The sequence below is a fragment of the Typopeltis vanoorti genome, chromosome 17, assembly GCF_054136105.1.
Source record: "Typopeltis vanoorti isolate ZY-2024b chromosome 17, IOZ_Tvanoo_1.0, whole genome shotgun sequence".
Taxonomy (NCBI): Eukaryota; Metazoa; Arthropoda; class Arachnida; order Uropygi; family Thelyphonidae; genus Typopeltis; species Typopeltis vanoorti.
The window spans coordinates 42305928-42321490 of record NC_143565.1 but is presented as its reverse complement, the minus strand read 5'-3'; the positions used below and the strand labels follow the sequence as shown (position 1 = coordinate 42321490).

General features: G+C 37.2%; 2 protein-coding genes across 2 annotated transcripts in view; one reads left to right on the top strand and one right to left on the bottom strand.

Annotated features, from left to right (window-relative positions):
• The window catches only part of PICK1 (protein interacting with PRKCA 1), a 170162-nt gene extending 159140 nt beyond the window's left edge, over positions 1-11022 (bottom strand). Inside the window, exon 1 of the mRNA XM_090407330.1 lies at positions 10888-11022. The gene's annotated coding sequence lies outside the window, so the exon portion shown is untranslated. The remainder of the gene's footprint in view (positions 1-10887) is intronic.
• An 83-nt stretch (positions 11023-11105) lies between these two features.
• The window catches only part of LOC150097321 (developmentally-regulated GTP-binding protein 2), a 199119-nt gene continuing 194661 nt past the window's right edge, over positions 11106-15563 (top strand). Inside the window, exon 1 of the mRNA XM_090406731.1 lies at positions 11106-11359. Coding sequence (XP_090262857.1) covers positions 11296-11359 — 64 coding nt within the window. The 5' untranslated portion in view covers positions 11106-11295. The remainder of the gene's footprint in view (positions 11360-15563) is intronic.

Here is a 15563-nt window from a genome sequence, read left to right as displayed (position 1 = left end):
CGGTGATTTTCCTATTTTTGAGGAGCTAACTGCTGCAATGACTCTTCTTTTAATATCGTGTAATCTCCTTCCACTGAACCAACCTCCTGGCAAAATTCTATCCAAAATATCGTCAGTCAGTTGAGGGTCCTCTTGAAAAAGCTTGGTTACGTAACATTTCCATCTATTAACTATTTTCTAGTTATCCGTGATAGGAGTTCCATCTTCATCTTTTATGCTCCAATTAATTGCAGTAAAAGGTTTGGTTAACTTATTGATAATTTGAAAAGTACTTTTAGGATTATTTTTATTTAAGTCCTCTTCTATATTTTTGCATTCATCTAGTATCCATAAGTTTCTAGCATGTTTGATTTCTTTTTTTAATAATCTTAGTAATATTTTTATACTGTTCTCTATTATCACTGCTATTAATATGAGATTTCAAATATCTTCTTTTGTCGCATAGGTCCAAAATATTTTTGGTTATCCACGGTTTTTTGACTTTCCTTTTGTATCCAAGAATTTCTTCAGTTGTCATCAGCTGTCTCAGTTATCTTTTGTGAGAAGTATTTGTTTTAGATTTGATATTATTATATTTCTTGAAGCTTGTGTCAAACATCTGTTTTAATTTGTATTTATATAGTGTATTTATTTGGGGATCTTTTAATTTTTCTATATTATATCTTTTACGAGTTGATTTTGTGGGTAATACTTCCCTCATTTTCATATTCACAGTTGTGATGAACATATGACAGAAGGGGATATATAAACAGGAATAGAAGTCGCTGGGTATAGCATTTTTCGCCAGGATAGGAGGGGAAAGCGTGGTGGTGGGGTGCTGCTTATGATAAGTAATGACTTATGTCCTCTAAGAGTGGAGAATTTGGAAGGTAGTAAGGTAGAGACAAATGATTTTGAGAGCGTATGGTGTGAGGTAGAGGTAGGCAGGACAGGATATTTAGTGGGGTGTTGCTACAGACCCAGGAGCACAGAGGATGGGGACCAGGAGATGTTTAGACAGCTAAGTTTGGCAAGTGCAAGAAGAATGATTGTTATGGGAGATTTTAACTTCAGTAGTGTAAATTGGAGAGAGGAAGATGCATGTAACAATAGGGGAATGGAATTTCTAGAATTCTTGAGGGACAAATGTCTTAGGCAACATGTAACAGAGGGAACAAGAGGTTCAAAAATTTTGGATTTGGTTATAGCATCAGAAGAGTTGATAATAACTGAGTTGACGTCTCTCCCACCAGTTGGAGAGAGTGACCATATGGTTTTGACTTGGAAAATGAATAGACATGCAGGAGTATCAAAGAGACGGGAACTTATGTGGAATTATAAGGCAGGTGATTATAATAGTCTTAGACGTCAACTTCGGGAAGTTTCATGGAGGGAGGAATTGGAAGGCAGGGATATCACCAGTGCGTGGGAAATTGTGAAAGAATATTTGTTATCAGCAATGGTAAGTTGTATACCACGAGTGAAGAAGAGGGCGCAATTTGGAGTAAAGTGGATGACAAACAATATTAAACAGGAATTGCATGCGAAAAAGAGGCTATGGAAGAGATATAAGGAGACAGGTGAAGAGATGCATGAGGAATATAAGACACAGGCCAGAAGAGTGACTCGTGTGGTAAGGAAAGCGAAACTGGAATATGAGAGGAGATTGGCCCTAAGATCCAAAGAAAATCCTAGGGAATTTTTTAGCTATGTGGCCAGTAGGAGGAGAAATGACTGTGGAAGAATGATATTGTGGGATAAAAATGGGAATAGAGTGACTGATGCAGAGGACATAGTGGAATTGTTTAATGAACACTTTATTGGAGTATTTCATCCTAGAGGAGTCAGTTTTAATGCTAGAGGGATAGGACTGGTACGAGGTCTGGAGGTACAGGAGGAGAGTGTGTTTCAGATACTGAGTACTCTGGATGTCAGTAAAGCTGTGGGACTGGATGGTATTTCGCCACGAGTTTTGAGAGAATGTGCTAGGGAATTGACAGTACCTTTAACGTGGCTTTTCAATGAAAGTCTGGCTTTGGCAAAGGTGCCCAGGGAATGGAAGGAAGGTAAGATAGTGCCATTGCATAAGGGTGGTAACAGACTGGAAGTGTCTAATTATAGGCCAGTCTGTGTGTCATCAGTAGTTGTTAAGATCTTGGAGAAAGTAGTGAGGGACCGTGTACAGCATTGGGCAGATGAGGGTAATGTTATCTGTGAGAATCAACATGGATTTGTGAAAGGAGGCTCTTGTTTTAGCAATATGCTAGCCTTTTATAATAAAGTTACAAGAGCATTAGATGAGGGAAAGGCATATACTGCAATTTTCTTAGACTTGGCGAAGGCATTTGACAGGGTACCACATGATAAGCTGATATTTAAGTTGCAGCTCATGGGTCTGGATGTCAGATTGGTCAACTGGATTCAGGATTGGCTGTCTGATAGGTATCAGAGAGTTGTGTATGGTGGAGCAGTTTCCAGGAGGCAGAGGGTTACAAGTGGGGTCCCACAGGGCTCAGTACTAGGACCTATATTGTTTAACCTTTATATCAATGACATAGCCAGTGGATTGCAGGGGGATATTCAGTTGTTTGCAGATGATGCAAAGCTTGGAAGGATTATTAGTAATAGTGCAGATGTGGTAGCCCTGCAAGAGGATTTAAATAAGCTAGATAGATGGGCAAATGAATGGGGGTGTCAGTTTAATGCAGCAAAATGTAAGGTCTTGAGGTTTGGGAAACATCGATGGGATGCTGCATACTCTATGGGAGGAGTTATACTGGAGGAAGTAGGGGAGACAAGAGATCTGGGGTTGATGATTGATAGAAACCTGAAGTTTAGGGGACATATTGCAAAGGTGGTGAAGGTAACACAGAGGATTGCTGCTATTATGAGAAGGACACTGACCTGCAGAGATAAGAGGGTTATCATTCCGTTGTATAAGTCTCTGATCAGACCACACTTGGACTATTGTTCTCAGATTTGGTCCCCAGGATTTGAAGGGGATAAATTAACTGTGGAAAGGATACAAAGATGGATGACAAAGATGGTTTCAGGACTGTACAAGGATAGTTATGAGGATCGGCTGAGAGAATGTGGACTGCAGAGTTTGGTGGATGGAAGAAGGAGAGGTGATATGATTGAGACTTTTAAACTGTTGAGAGGTGGTTACAGGGTTGACACTGGGGAGTTCTTTCGCTTGGTTGATCAGCGGGAAGGAGTGATGACAAGAGGCCATCCCTGGAAGTTACGAAAGGAAACTGTGAGCAAGAGGGTAAGGAGTGGTTTCTTTGTGTGGAGGGTGGTTGAGCCGTGGAATGCATTGCCTGATGGAGTGGTGGGAGCGAGAACGGTCAGTGGGTTTAAGGAGTGGTATGATAAACTTTGTGTTTCTCAGGGGGGGACCTCCCCTCGATGAGTCTTGACAGACTTATGTCTTAGAAAGGACCTCCCTCGATGAGTCTTTTGACTCCTTGGAGGCCTGAATAATAATAATAATAATAATAATAATATTATGGTCGTTGCCAATGTCGGCTCCAGGAAATGATCTGGTTCTTGTGAGGTTGATGGAGATTTTAAATTTTGTGCTTACAAGGATGAAGTCGATTTGGTTGTGTGTTTTTCCATCAGGGGAAGTCCATGTCCATCTTCTGGAAGGTTTATGGGGAAATAGAGTGTCAGTAATGGTAAGTTCATTTTGTGAGGCAAAATTGATCAATTCAAAACCTCTTTCGTTTGTCTCCCCATAGTCATACAATCCGACAAATAGGAGAAAATCCTTGCCAATGTCTGTTCCAATTGTGGAATTCCAATCTCCCTGTACAATCAAAAGGACTTTTCTATTCGCTCCAGTGATTGTTGCATTGTTGCAGTAATCTACTTACTTATTACAATAAAGTGACAGCAGCATTGGATGTGGGAGATGGATACACAGTAGTATACTTTGACTTTGCAAAGTGCAAAGGCTTTTGATAGATTACTGCATAATAAGTTGATAGTCAAACTAGAGCAGATGGGATTGATATTAGAGTAGTGCACTGGATTGGAGATTGGCTGTTTGATAGGTATCAAGAAGTTGTGTATGGGGTGGAGTAATATCTTTAAAAAAAAAAAAAAAAATCAGCTAACGCCTTTTTATTCCCGTATATGGGGAGTAGGCAAGGCCATTTAGCCCTATCTAACTTTTGGAGACTGAGTGGGCAGTTCAATCTCCACTGGTACCAATCAGAGAGATAGATGGCCCAAGGCTATCACTAATTAAGTGGTACACAGTGAAGAGAGATGGCTCAAATGTGCCGCCATCTCGTGGTCCCTAACACAATATATTTTAATGTCTGAAATAATGTGGGTTCTACGATCGATTTTCTTGACTTTACGGGACGAAAAACCCACTTGCCCGTGCCAGAGATCGACTAACTCGGGAACCGGTCGAAAAAAGGCTTAGAAAAATTTCCTCTAGTCGCCGACTAGACTCGAAACCAAGTCTTCCTTCGTGCGGCCAAGCGCCGTGGTGTGCAAACGTCACATCCACTGAGCTACATAGGCTCCCCTTATAAGAGTAATATCTTATAAGGGGAAATTCACTACTGGTATATCTCAAGAGTATGTTTTAGGGCCAATGCTGTTTAACCTATATGTTAATGATACTGGGGAAGATTTGAATGAGGATATATAGTTGTTTGCGGATGATGCAAAGATGGGACGAATTATGAGGAGTAGAGCAGATGCTGTGATCTTACAAGAACTTACAGACTGAGTGAATGGGCATGAGAGTGGGGGATAACAGTTCAATGTTGCAAAATGTAAGGTTTTAAAAAATTTGGAAAACAAAGATGGGATGTAGAATTTACTCTTGTTGGGGATATATTGTTGGGGGTAGAGGAAATAAGAGATCTTGGAGTGATAGTGGATAAGGGTCCAAAATTTAGAGGACGTATTGCCAAAATTGTGAGGACAGAAAATGAATTCTGGCAATGATGCAGAGGACACTGACTTGGAGAAGTAAGGAGATTATGGTTCCATTATTTGGCTACATATGGACTACTGTGCGTGTGTACAGATTTGGTCACCTGGTTTTTCAAAAGAATGATTGACCAAAATAGTTTTTGATTCTCTGGAATGTTGAATATGAAGAAGGGTTGAGACAATTCAATTAACAGAGTCTAGTGGATAGGAGGAAGAGGAAAGATATGATAGAGATGTACAAGATAGTAACAGTAGGATTAACATTGATGAGGTTTATCATAAAATAGTGAGGGATTGGGGGAGAACAAGAGATCATTCCTGGAAGCTGTATAAGGAGGGTGCAAGTGTGAAGCAGTTCTTTCGCATGGAGTTATGAATGACTGGAATGCATTGCCTGATGGCATAGTGTCTGCAGAGAATTTGAATGTGTTTAAGGAGTGGTATGATTATTATCATTAGGTGACACCTTCAGGTAGTCCAAAGGCTCATCGAGGGAGAGCACCTACGCTACAGCTCTCTGTCTTCACCACTCAATCCACCAACTACATCAACGCCATTTACTGCCGGCCACCACGATTAGTGTTTCCCACAGACAATCACAAACATGGATGTTTGTGATTAGGAAAAATGTGATTGTTTGTGATTGATGAGCTGTGTGCATGACAAAAGGAATCCTTACTAGATGAGTTTGTGACTCCTTGGGATCTTAGGATGATGATAATAATAATAATAATAGATAGGTACTATGAGAGCTCTACTCCAATCATCTGGAATTTCACCATCTGACCAGGATTTCTGAATTACGCAGTGTAGTCACTGAAAAATTTTTATACCCATATTTGTGCATTTCTGGTTAAAAATTTTATCTACTGCAGCTGCCTTTCAGCATTTCAGGTTTATGATGGCTTTTTCTACTGATATGTCTTCCTGTTGGGTGTCTTCTACTACTGTGCTGATACTGCTTGTTTCATTTAGAAATCTTCCAAAGTAATCTCTCTAGAATATCTTTATCTTCAGAATTTCATGTCACCTTTATCATCTGCAATTCCTTTTACAGTACTCTTTCCTCCACTTCTAAGCTTTATCAATAGCCTCCAGAATATTCTGCCACATTTCTGATATTTATTTTCTATGTTCTTACCAAAGTCTTCCCATGACATTTGTTTAGCTAGTTTTACATAGCGCTTTGTTTTTTATTCAAATGGTATACTAAGATAAAAAAATAAAAATAATGCTCAAAATTATAAAAATCATTTTTAAAGAATGGGAGTCAGTTCTGAAGTATGGTGGGCCTGAAATAAATTTTTTAAGAGCCTTATCTACCCATTTAGGCTGCTATCTATTCAGAATAATGCTATTTAACATAATAACCCAAACACCATCCAAAATAATATCTAGCATAACATGCACAAAATATTAGGTTGAGACCAAATATGCCAAAATAGGTATTAGAACATCTCTGTTTTAGTATGAAACAATTTCATATTTACAATACTTGGAAAGAAGTCAATGGACACCCCCCATGGGCAAGGGCATTGTGCCACGTAGCGAGTCAAATGTTTGTAGCTATTATAAATTAGATGGATATGATGCTCCCAAGTCAGTGCAACTGTGTCCAGGTGAATTAGCTATGAAAAGGGAACTGATGGAGTTTCAAAGAGGGATGTGATAAGATGCCATATTGCAGGCCTATCTGTTCGGCACATTGTTGGCAAATTAGGCTATCTCAGGTCACTTGCAGACTACCTGAGCTTCTCTCAGTGATACCATACTGAGATGGAAGTGCAGGGAGTCAACTGCTACCTGCAGTGGATGACCCATCACACTTATCAAATGTGCTTGTAGGTGCTACGAAGGATAATATGTAAAAACTGCGATTCATAGGCTCACAACATCACTTTCCATGGTAGGATTGCAATATACAAGTCCCACATTACCCAAACCAACATGTAGCATCATCTTCAGTGGTGCAAAGAGCATGTACAGTGGGATGTGGAAGCTTGGAAAGCTGTGTTATGGAGCAACAAATTATGCTACACCCTCCACTGAGTAGATGGAGAAGTCTGGGGGTGTGGCAGATGCCTGGTGAATGTCTCTTACCAGCATGAATAACCCTAACTGAAATATGGAGGTGGTGGTGTGATGGTATGGGCATGTTTTTCCTGGTTTGGCCTCAAACCTCTGCTTGTTTTGTGCCACAAACATTGAACTTTGAGAGGTATCTGAACATTATTGACAATGCAATGCATCCTTACTTTGTGGCATTTCTATGGAATTGACCATTGTCTCTTTCAGTAAGACAATGAATGTCATGAGGCTGCTGCTCTAACTGCATGGTTTTTGGACATTGACTGGCCTGATTTTAACTATATTGAACATCTGTGGGATGTGGAATGCTGGGTGCGGTCAAGAGACATTGGCCCCACAATAGTCCACTTCATTATGTGTCTACAGGAAGAATGTTCCAAAATTACCATTGATTGTTATCACATGCCTGTGGAAAGTATATCTCATAGAATTGCTGCAGTCATTGCACAGAATGGGGTTCCTACATCTTATTAAGATTTAGGCTATGGCTGTTGGTTCTTCTTACTATGGTTCTTCCAAGAATGATATATTCCTGCAGAATATATCATTCTTGGAAGCAGAATACACTCTTAGTGCCAAATGTATGTCACTGCACTATTAATGGCATCTGGAGAGAAAAATATGAACCTGAAAAGAGGTGCTATCACAGAATGCCATATCAATGGTCTATCTGTTTGTGGCACTAGAAAAGACTACATTATCCAAAATGAAACTGCAGGCAACTTTATCAGATGATGGAAATATGAGAGTGCTACTTCACATTTTCAATCAGAGATTTCAATCTATAGGAATTCAGGATAGAAGAGGAACAATACATTGAGCTTCACAGTCTCAGTTTCTACGAAAGGGCAGCTGTTCATAAACCAAACATCAGCATGATAATCAGCAGAAAAATACTACACTTGGGATATCCCCTATTTTAGATTAAAATATACTGGTGCAAAGAACATCACAACTGTTCATAGAGCTTGGAAAGCTCTATAGTATGGGAGTATGATGAATCATACTTCACCCTTTTCAAACTGGGTGGACAGGTATGTTTGCATATTTAGTGGATACTTCTTTTCATTTTTTTCATTCTTCATGACAATGCATCATATCACAGGAGCCACTCTGAAGATTTGAGGAAAATGATGGGTTAAAATTGACTAGCCTGCACAGAATCCCAATTTCAATCCAAAAGAACATCTTAGGGATGAAATGAAATGTTGGATGATGGCCAGAATAGTGCATCCAACAATGGTACATGGAATGGTTATGCTGAAGAAAGAATGATCTAAAAATATCTGAGTCATATTATTATAAAATGGTGTAGAATATGTTCAGAAGGGCAGAAAGTGCAATAAGAGCCAAAGGAGGATGATCCACACTATGGGTATGTGTGAAATTTAGGTTTCTCTGAAATAGTGCTCTCCTAATACTCATTTCAGCATAGTTTATATACATCCTTTGTAAGCAAAATTAGTTTAGTTATTGTTAGTAGTGAACAAAACGTTTTTACCATAAATGAAATATGGATGAACATAAAGATGCACAACAGCCTCAATGAATGGTTGGTTTTGATCCTATAATAAATATATCATATATCCAAATATGGTATAACAGTTTTACACAAAGTTTGGAAACCAAGTATATTGCACCTATTAATCTTTTGCCCTTTGTACAATAGGTATCTAAACCTCATCTATTCCTTTATAGAGAGAATACTTATGCTCATAACTAATGATTTGCCATAAACCTTATCTATTCCCCTATAAGGCGAATACTTATGTTCATAAGTAATGATTTGGCATAATGTATCTTAATGGCTATTTTGCAAATGAATGAATGTAATCAAAAATGAACAATTCCAGGTAATGTTTTTGTGTAATAATATTATTATTATGTAGGCTCCTGGGAGTCCAAACCCATTGAAGGATACCCTTTTAGTCACAATTACCTAAATACCTATCATATCTTTCTTATTCACTGAAAACACATTCACAATATGTAACAGTCTATTCACACATGCAATGAGAACCTATTCACACATGCAATGAGAACCTACTCACACATGCAATGAGAACTTACACTGGCATATTTTCTAACCACATTCTCTTTACTCTATGTGTGTTGAGGCTTAAGGCTGTGTCCTTCTTTTTAGGACTTCAGAAATGCCATCACCATTACCTACATCCGTGGTACTTCAGAAAAAATAGCCAGATCATTAAAAAAGTACAGCCTCCATACAGTTTTTAAGCCCCACTGTAAACTTGCTACCCTTATCCGCTGCACTAAAGACCAGCTCCCTCCTCTTTCAATGCCAGGTGTATATAGAGTACCTTGTTCCTGTAAACTTGCCTACTTCGGACAAACGGGCAGGTCAGCATCCATCTAGTTAGAAGAACACAGTTCTTACATCTGCAAACACGATTATGGTCAATCTGGCCTTGCAGACCATGTTTTGGATACTTCCGACAGGATCTCCTGGGGAAAAACTACCATGCTCCACCATAGTAAATTCAAAAAAGAAAGACTATCCTTTGAATCTGCATCTGCACTCAGGAATCAACCTAATTTAAACAAATATGGTTGCATTAAACTTTCCAAAATTGGGGAAACTTTAATTATCAGAGATCCCTCTTTACATCCCAGGCCACCTGCAAATGCTCATAGAGGGCATTTGCAGGTGGCCTGGGCATTTGCACACCACCTAAACAGGACTTTAGTTCACTCTGTATTGTATTTGTGTGTGTGTTGTTACAAAAAGTTTTTGTAATCCCCAAAAATGTCTCTGTGACGGAGACGAAATATTGGAAGTCTTAAAATTAGTTTTAATCCTTTCTCAGTGCTGCTAATATTCCATTAAACCTCTAACATGAACTCTTTACACTGCAATGTTGGGGACAATCATCCTAAAATTTATTTGTGGTTATAATTTAAGCCATACTCAGATATTTTGTTTTTCATTGTTTAAGTTGTTTTTTTTTCTTTTACCTAAGTGCAGTCTTTTTTTATTTTTTTTATAAAACACTCCATAATTAAGTCTTTCTCTAAATCCTATTGTACAGTATTGTAAATAACAAGTATCACACACAGAACAGTTCAATTAGGATAGGTGAGATAAGTTGGTATCCTTAACTACCTATAGTGTAAAAGCCTCATTTAATAAAAGTAACAGATTATTTTCATTAAATGGTGACTAAATATTTAAATATAAAAAAATTAAGAGTAAAAATGTCCTGTGCTAAGGGGCTTAGGCCTAAATTTAGCTCCAATCTCAATAAACCAACTGTAGTTTTTATACCGTTCTTAACTTTTTGAGCAGGTCTCTTGCTTTCTTCATTGTGCCTATAAATTTATCCTCCAGTTACCTATATATATATATCACCTGCTTACTTCAAAATGTGGGCTTATTTTATATATGTTGACTAAAAGATTACTTCAGTACCACCATATTAATGTTCTCCTCAGGCACTGATGTCACAACATCAGATGTAAAACCTGAAGAAACATTCTTCACGTCTCTCTTCCATTTATTTTTCTTGATTTTTAATGCCTTTGGTCACCACTCTCCCTCTAATTGGACTCAGTAACCTGAGGACAATTAACTCTTGAATATTCCGCTTACAACAAATTAACCACAGTCCACATCTCGGCTGTGAATAGTTGAAGCTTCTGGTATGATTTACGGGCACATCCTTAAATAGTGCTTAATTAATTAGTATCCAGTTGGATCGCAATGATTAGAGTTTAACGGAAAGATGGCAACAAGCAAACTGATTATCTATATTAAGGTCAATTTTCCTTTTAATCTCCTTACAATAAAAATTTTACAGCCGATAATAGGCAATAAATGCACGTTAATAATAAGCCTACATTTTATCTTCCTCCATAAAGCACCCATCTTCATATTCTAGCATCATCCTGTGACTTAAGAATTTTTCAGCAGGTTTAGGAATTTATTCATAAATAAGTATATACCATAAATATGTTTAAAATAAAACTACACGTGTCAGTAACCTGACGGCAGCTAAAGAAAAAAAAAGTTCGATGTTGTAGGCAACGGAGTGTTACTGCCACCTACTGACAACTGTTTCACCTACGTGTAGAACTATGATATTCTCGTGTTCTCTGATTTGTAGCACATGCTCATCATAGAAGTTTAAGAAATAGTCTATTTAATCCGCGGCGATGTTATTGTGTATTTCCTATATCTAAGTTGTAACCGAGAAGGGACATTTATTTTCACATTTTTCGGTTCAGTTCATTAAGTAGAATCAAATAATGGGTATCTTGGAAAAGATCAGTGAAATTGAGAAGGAGATATCCAGAACCCAGAAAAATAAGGGTACGTTTATGACTTAGAAATAATCTTATTCTTTTTATTGCCGAATATTAAAAAGATCAATAGTACGACGTGTTACCTGACATAATAGTGTGTCTGAGAGAGTAATTCAGCAATGTGAAATTAGTTTGTAATTCTTCAAAATGGGGCTATATCGTAAATATTAATTCGCAACTTTGCGGCAATTAGATCGCCTGAAAGCAATTTTCTCTTTTAGTCACGTGCAGCTTAGCAGGTCTCTTCCAGTCTCAGTAATCATATTACACTTCTCTGCTGATCATTGAGATAAATTTGCTAAATTTTAACAATAGTATGTATTAGTGCAGAACAAATCATTCCCCTGAACTAAAAAAAAAAAAAAAAAAATGTACGTTAATGACCATTTAACGGAATCAGTTTACTTGCTAGCGTTATTCGAAAGTCAAACTATATATGTATAAGGTACAACCGATTTTCCGGCACCCTTGGATCCAGAGCCGTGCCGGATTACCCGTTTTGCCTGCCCATTGGAGGACATGTAATAATATTTCATCGGTACACCCTGACCTAATTATAATTCACTCCAGTCCCTAAAGCACCTCGGACCTGGAAACTTAAATATTACATATAAATTGTAATTTAAGTGATCAAATGAAAATACATTAGTATAAATGATATAGGGCACTTCTTTCACTGCTTTTATCTGGATTCAGAACAGAACAAAGTCCAGAGCAATGTACATTATAAACGTCTTTATATATATATATATATATATATTTATATATATACACATACAGGAGTTCAGCTCTGGTGTGAGCTGAACAGTAGTCAAGAAGCTGAAGATTTCTACATCTGGTAGGCCTATAGATTCTACTAGGGTTTATTTTGAACTATTTTAACACAATCTCAGTGGTAATACAGTCATTTTTATTTGCACAATATCTTATTATTACATGATACCTCCAGGAAGGCCAAGGACTCATTGCACTCTACTCTACTAATATCTTATGATAAATTTTAATGCCTTTCAAGGTCCTTGAGCATTTAGTTTTCCTATCAAAAGTAGCTTACATCTGTTCCTGCTGGCTGTGTTTGAGCACCCTAGGACAGTAACTATCCTTTGATATTGCCTGAGTCCTGTGGGTTCTTAATTTACTGCTGCTAACATCCTTCTCAGTATGCATCATCAATATAATGCACTTCATCGACATTATACACTTGCTCAGGACTGAGGGGCTCATCAAACTTATAAGTTTGCCAAATTCGTCCACATATTCAATAGCTACTTTGTGGTTTATAGACCATTTTTCACCACAAACTTTATGGATAGAAATTCCATAACACTTCTTAAACTTTCAAAGCCATCCTTTGCCACAGTCACACTTGCACTAATTAAGTGAACATGTGCTTAATATATAAGTGCATTTGTGGTGGCCAGTGAACTATTCAAGTGGTTTCGGGAATTTCAACTGTGCTCTTAATTTTGTCCAAGGACTAAAGGAGGTGCCAGACCATTCATTGCTGGAAAATTGGTGGTGTACTTGTGTATATATGTGCATGCGTGCACACACACACACTTTTTGCTATTCAACATTAATATCAATGGGTACAGGAAAAAAAAAATAGGATGATGTGCACAAGCAGGCAAAGAAATTTGAAAGAATTGTTTTAACCAGAATGAAAAGGTATGAAAGCATTGAAGGAATGCTATTTTCAGAGCCTCAGTCACATCACTCCTGTGGATAGGGGAGGGATTTCATTTGAAGTAGGAGTGAGAAGCAGGTTCTTTGCATGAAGAGAGCAGAAATGGTTAATGAATTTAAGGCAATGTTTGAAGAGCTTTCTCTGACAGCAGGGACTTCCTACAGTGCCTTAAATTCATTAACCATTTCTGCTCTCTTCATGCAATCATACACTAGTACTGTAGATGGGGTCAGGTAAGATATTCCAGAAAACTTGCTTAAAGCCAAACATGGAATTTTTTAAAGCCACTTCAGGCCTTTCATAAGCAGGAAGGTAGTCTTACACTGGGTGATGAAATTCACCCAATTAAAGACATTTACAAATATCCATTATTATTATTATTATTATCATCACACTTTCATTGAGTCAAAAGACTTATTTTGGAAGATTCTACTGCCACTCACTCTTGTAAGTGCATGCGAGCGTGCACACACAGCTCATCATAATGAGCCTTAAATGCATTCCATTCACCAACCACTCTCCATGCAAAGAATGTGTGCCTTACTCCCATGCTTATATCATTCTTTATGCAGCTTCCAGGAATGACTTCTTGTTCTCCCTCTGTCTTCCTCATTCTATGAAAAACTAATTTCATGTTAATCTGGTAATAACGTCTTACCAACTTATGTGACTCCACCATATCTATTTAATTTATTTAAAGTATACCATGCAACCATTCCTCCTCTTATCCAGACTTCGAATCCCATTTCTGAATCGATTTTCATATACTGAATTCCAGAGACCAGAAATCACCTCAGTCAATTGTTTCTGGGCCCTTTCCAGTATTTCTTCATCCTTTTAAAAACCATATTGATCAAATCTGTGTACATTAATTCATATGTGGCATGATCAAACTTTTACAATGGAAACATGAAATCTTGACTACTTCTGCATGTCATTCTATTCTCAAATCAGGACTCCACAAATTCACTCATCACTGTTGTGTTATCAGAGACAGGTGATGAATGGATTTTCACCCTTGTTCTAAATGCATTCAGAATGTATTGCCTTATTTTTTTCTCATAATTTAAACTTTTTTTTTTCATTTTAAAACTTCTCATTCACTATCAAGTTATTCATTCACAGCAGTCTCTAATGAATGTAATATCATCATCAAATTCCTGCCATGTATCCTCAAGGGGTGTACAGGATATAATAGTACTACATGAAAAATTTACATCATTACTAACTTCCTATCTACAATTTTCCTTCAAATCAGTCTGTTACATGTCAAGACTCCAATATTATCAGATCTTGCATTTCTATTGTCTAAGACACTTTTTATCGTATCAATCCACCTATATCCAGGTCTTTTTCTGCCAACCTGGCAGAGAACACCTGTTTTGCTTTCCTTGCCCATTCTGTTTAAAGGACCATACCACGTGAGATTAGCTCTATTAACGCATTCCAGGAATGAATGTAATAAATAAGTTTTATTTTCAACCAGGAGATAGTATGTTATGTAATTAATTTGATAAGTTAATTCTTTCATAGACTGTTTATCTCTGCCAAAAGTTTGTATGAAGATACTCTCAAAGCTTTGCTGCTGTTTTTGAATTATGAAGTAATTTCAATCTGTGACGGCAGGTGGCACTATTTATCTCTTAACCCCTGTTATAAACTAAAGTATACCATGCATCCACAGATTATTTTTAAAATAAACAAGGTATTCTTAAACATTTTATTTTGCATAACTTGCAGGTCATCACCATTCATATTAAAATCAGAGATACGATTAAAAAAAATTAAGACTAATTTTCATTTGTTTAACAGCCAACTGTAATAGAAAATAAGACAAATTTGTGTTCTTCTTATTCTCCCAATAGCCATTGGCGTAAGCTTATTTTCACAATTCACAACCTGAATTAGCTTAGTGTCATTATATACTTGTACGTTTTACATGATGAAAAGGCTTTTTAATAGTTATTTAAAAAACACAGTTATCTTGCTAAGATGAGTCAGAGACTGGATTGTGTTACTTACATGACATTGGGAAAAGTTAGTCTGTTATGTCATTAACTAAAAACAATTAAGATGTGCTTTCCAAGACAAATGGCTTAAGAAATCGAAGTTGGGGAGGGAGGCAACAAAGACGAAGTTGTATTCTGCAGTGTATAAAAAAATATCCTGGGCTGCTGATAAGCTCAGATTACCACTAAATTTTCAAGACTGTTTTAAATTGGAGATATTTAAGTTTCACAAGAGATTCAATTTTCATAAAAAATGTTGTGACTCAGACTTTGCCAGAAATCACCTGCAAAACACCTTTAGCTGCTTTCCAAAGAAAGATGGATTCTAAAATATTTGAACACTCAAAGTGTCTTTTTAATATGACCTATTATAAAGCTAAATTCAATAAACCATTTATGGACTTCAAAAGCTTAATAGACCCAGTAGTAAAACAGTATGAAAATGACATAAAATGTAAAGAATTTATGTTTAACTCATGTCGCTAAACAAAAATTAGTTAGGGAAATCAAAGACT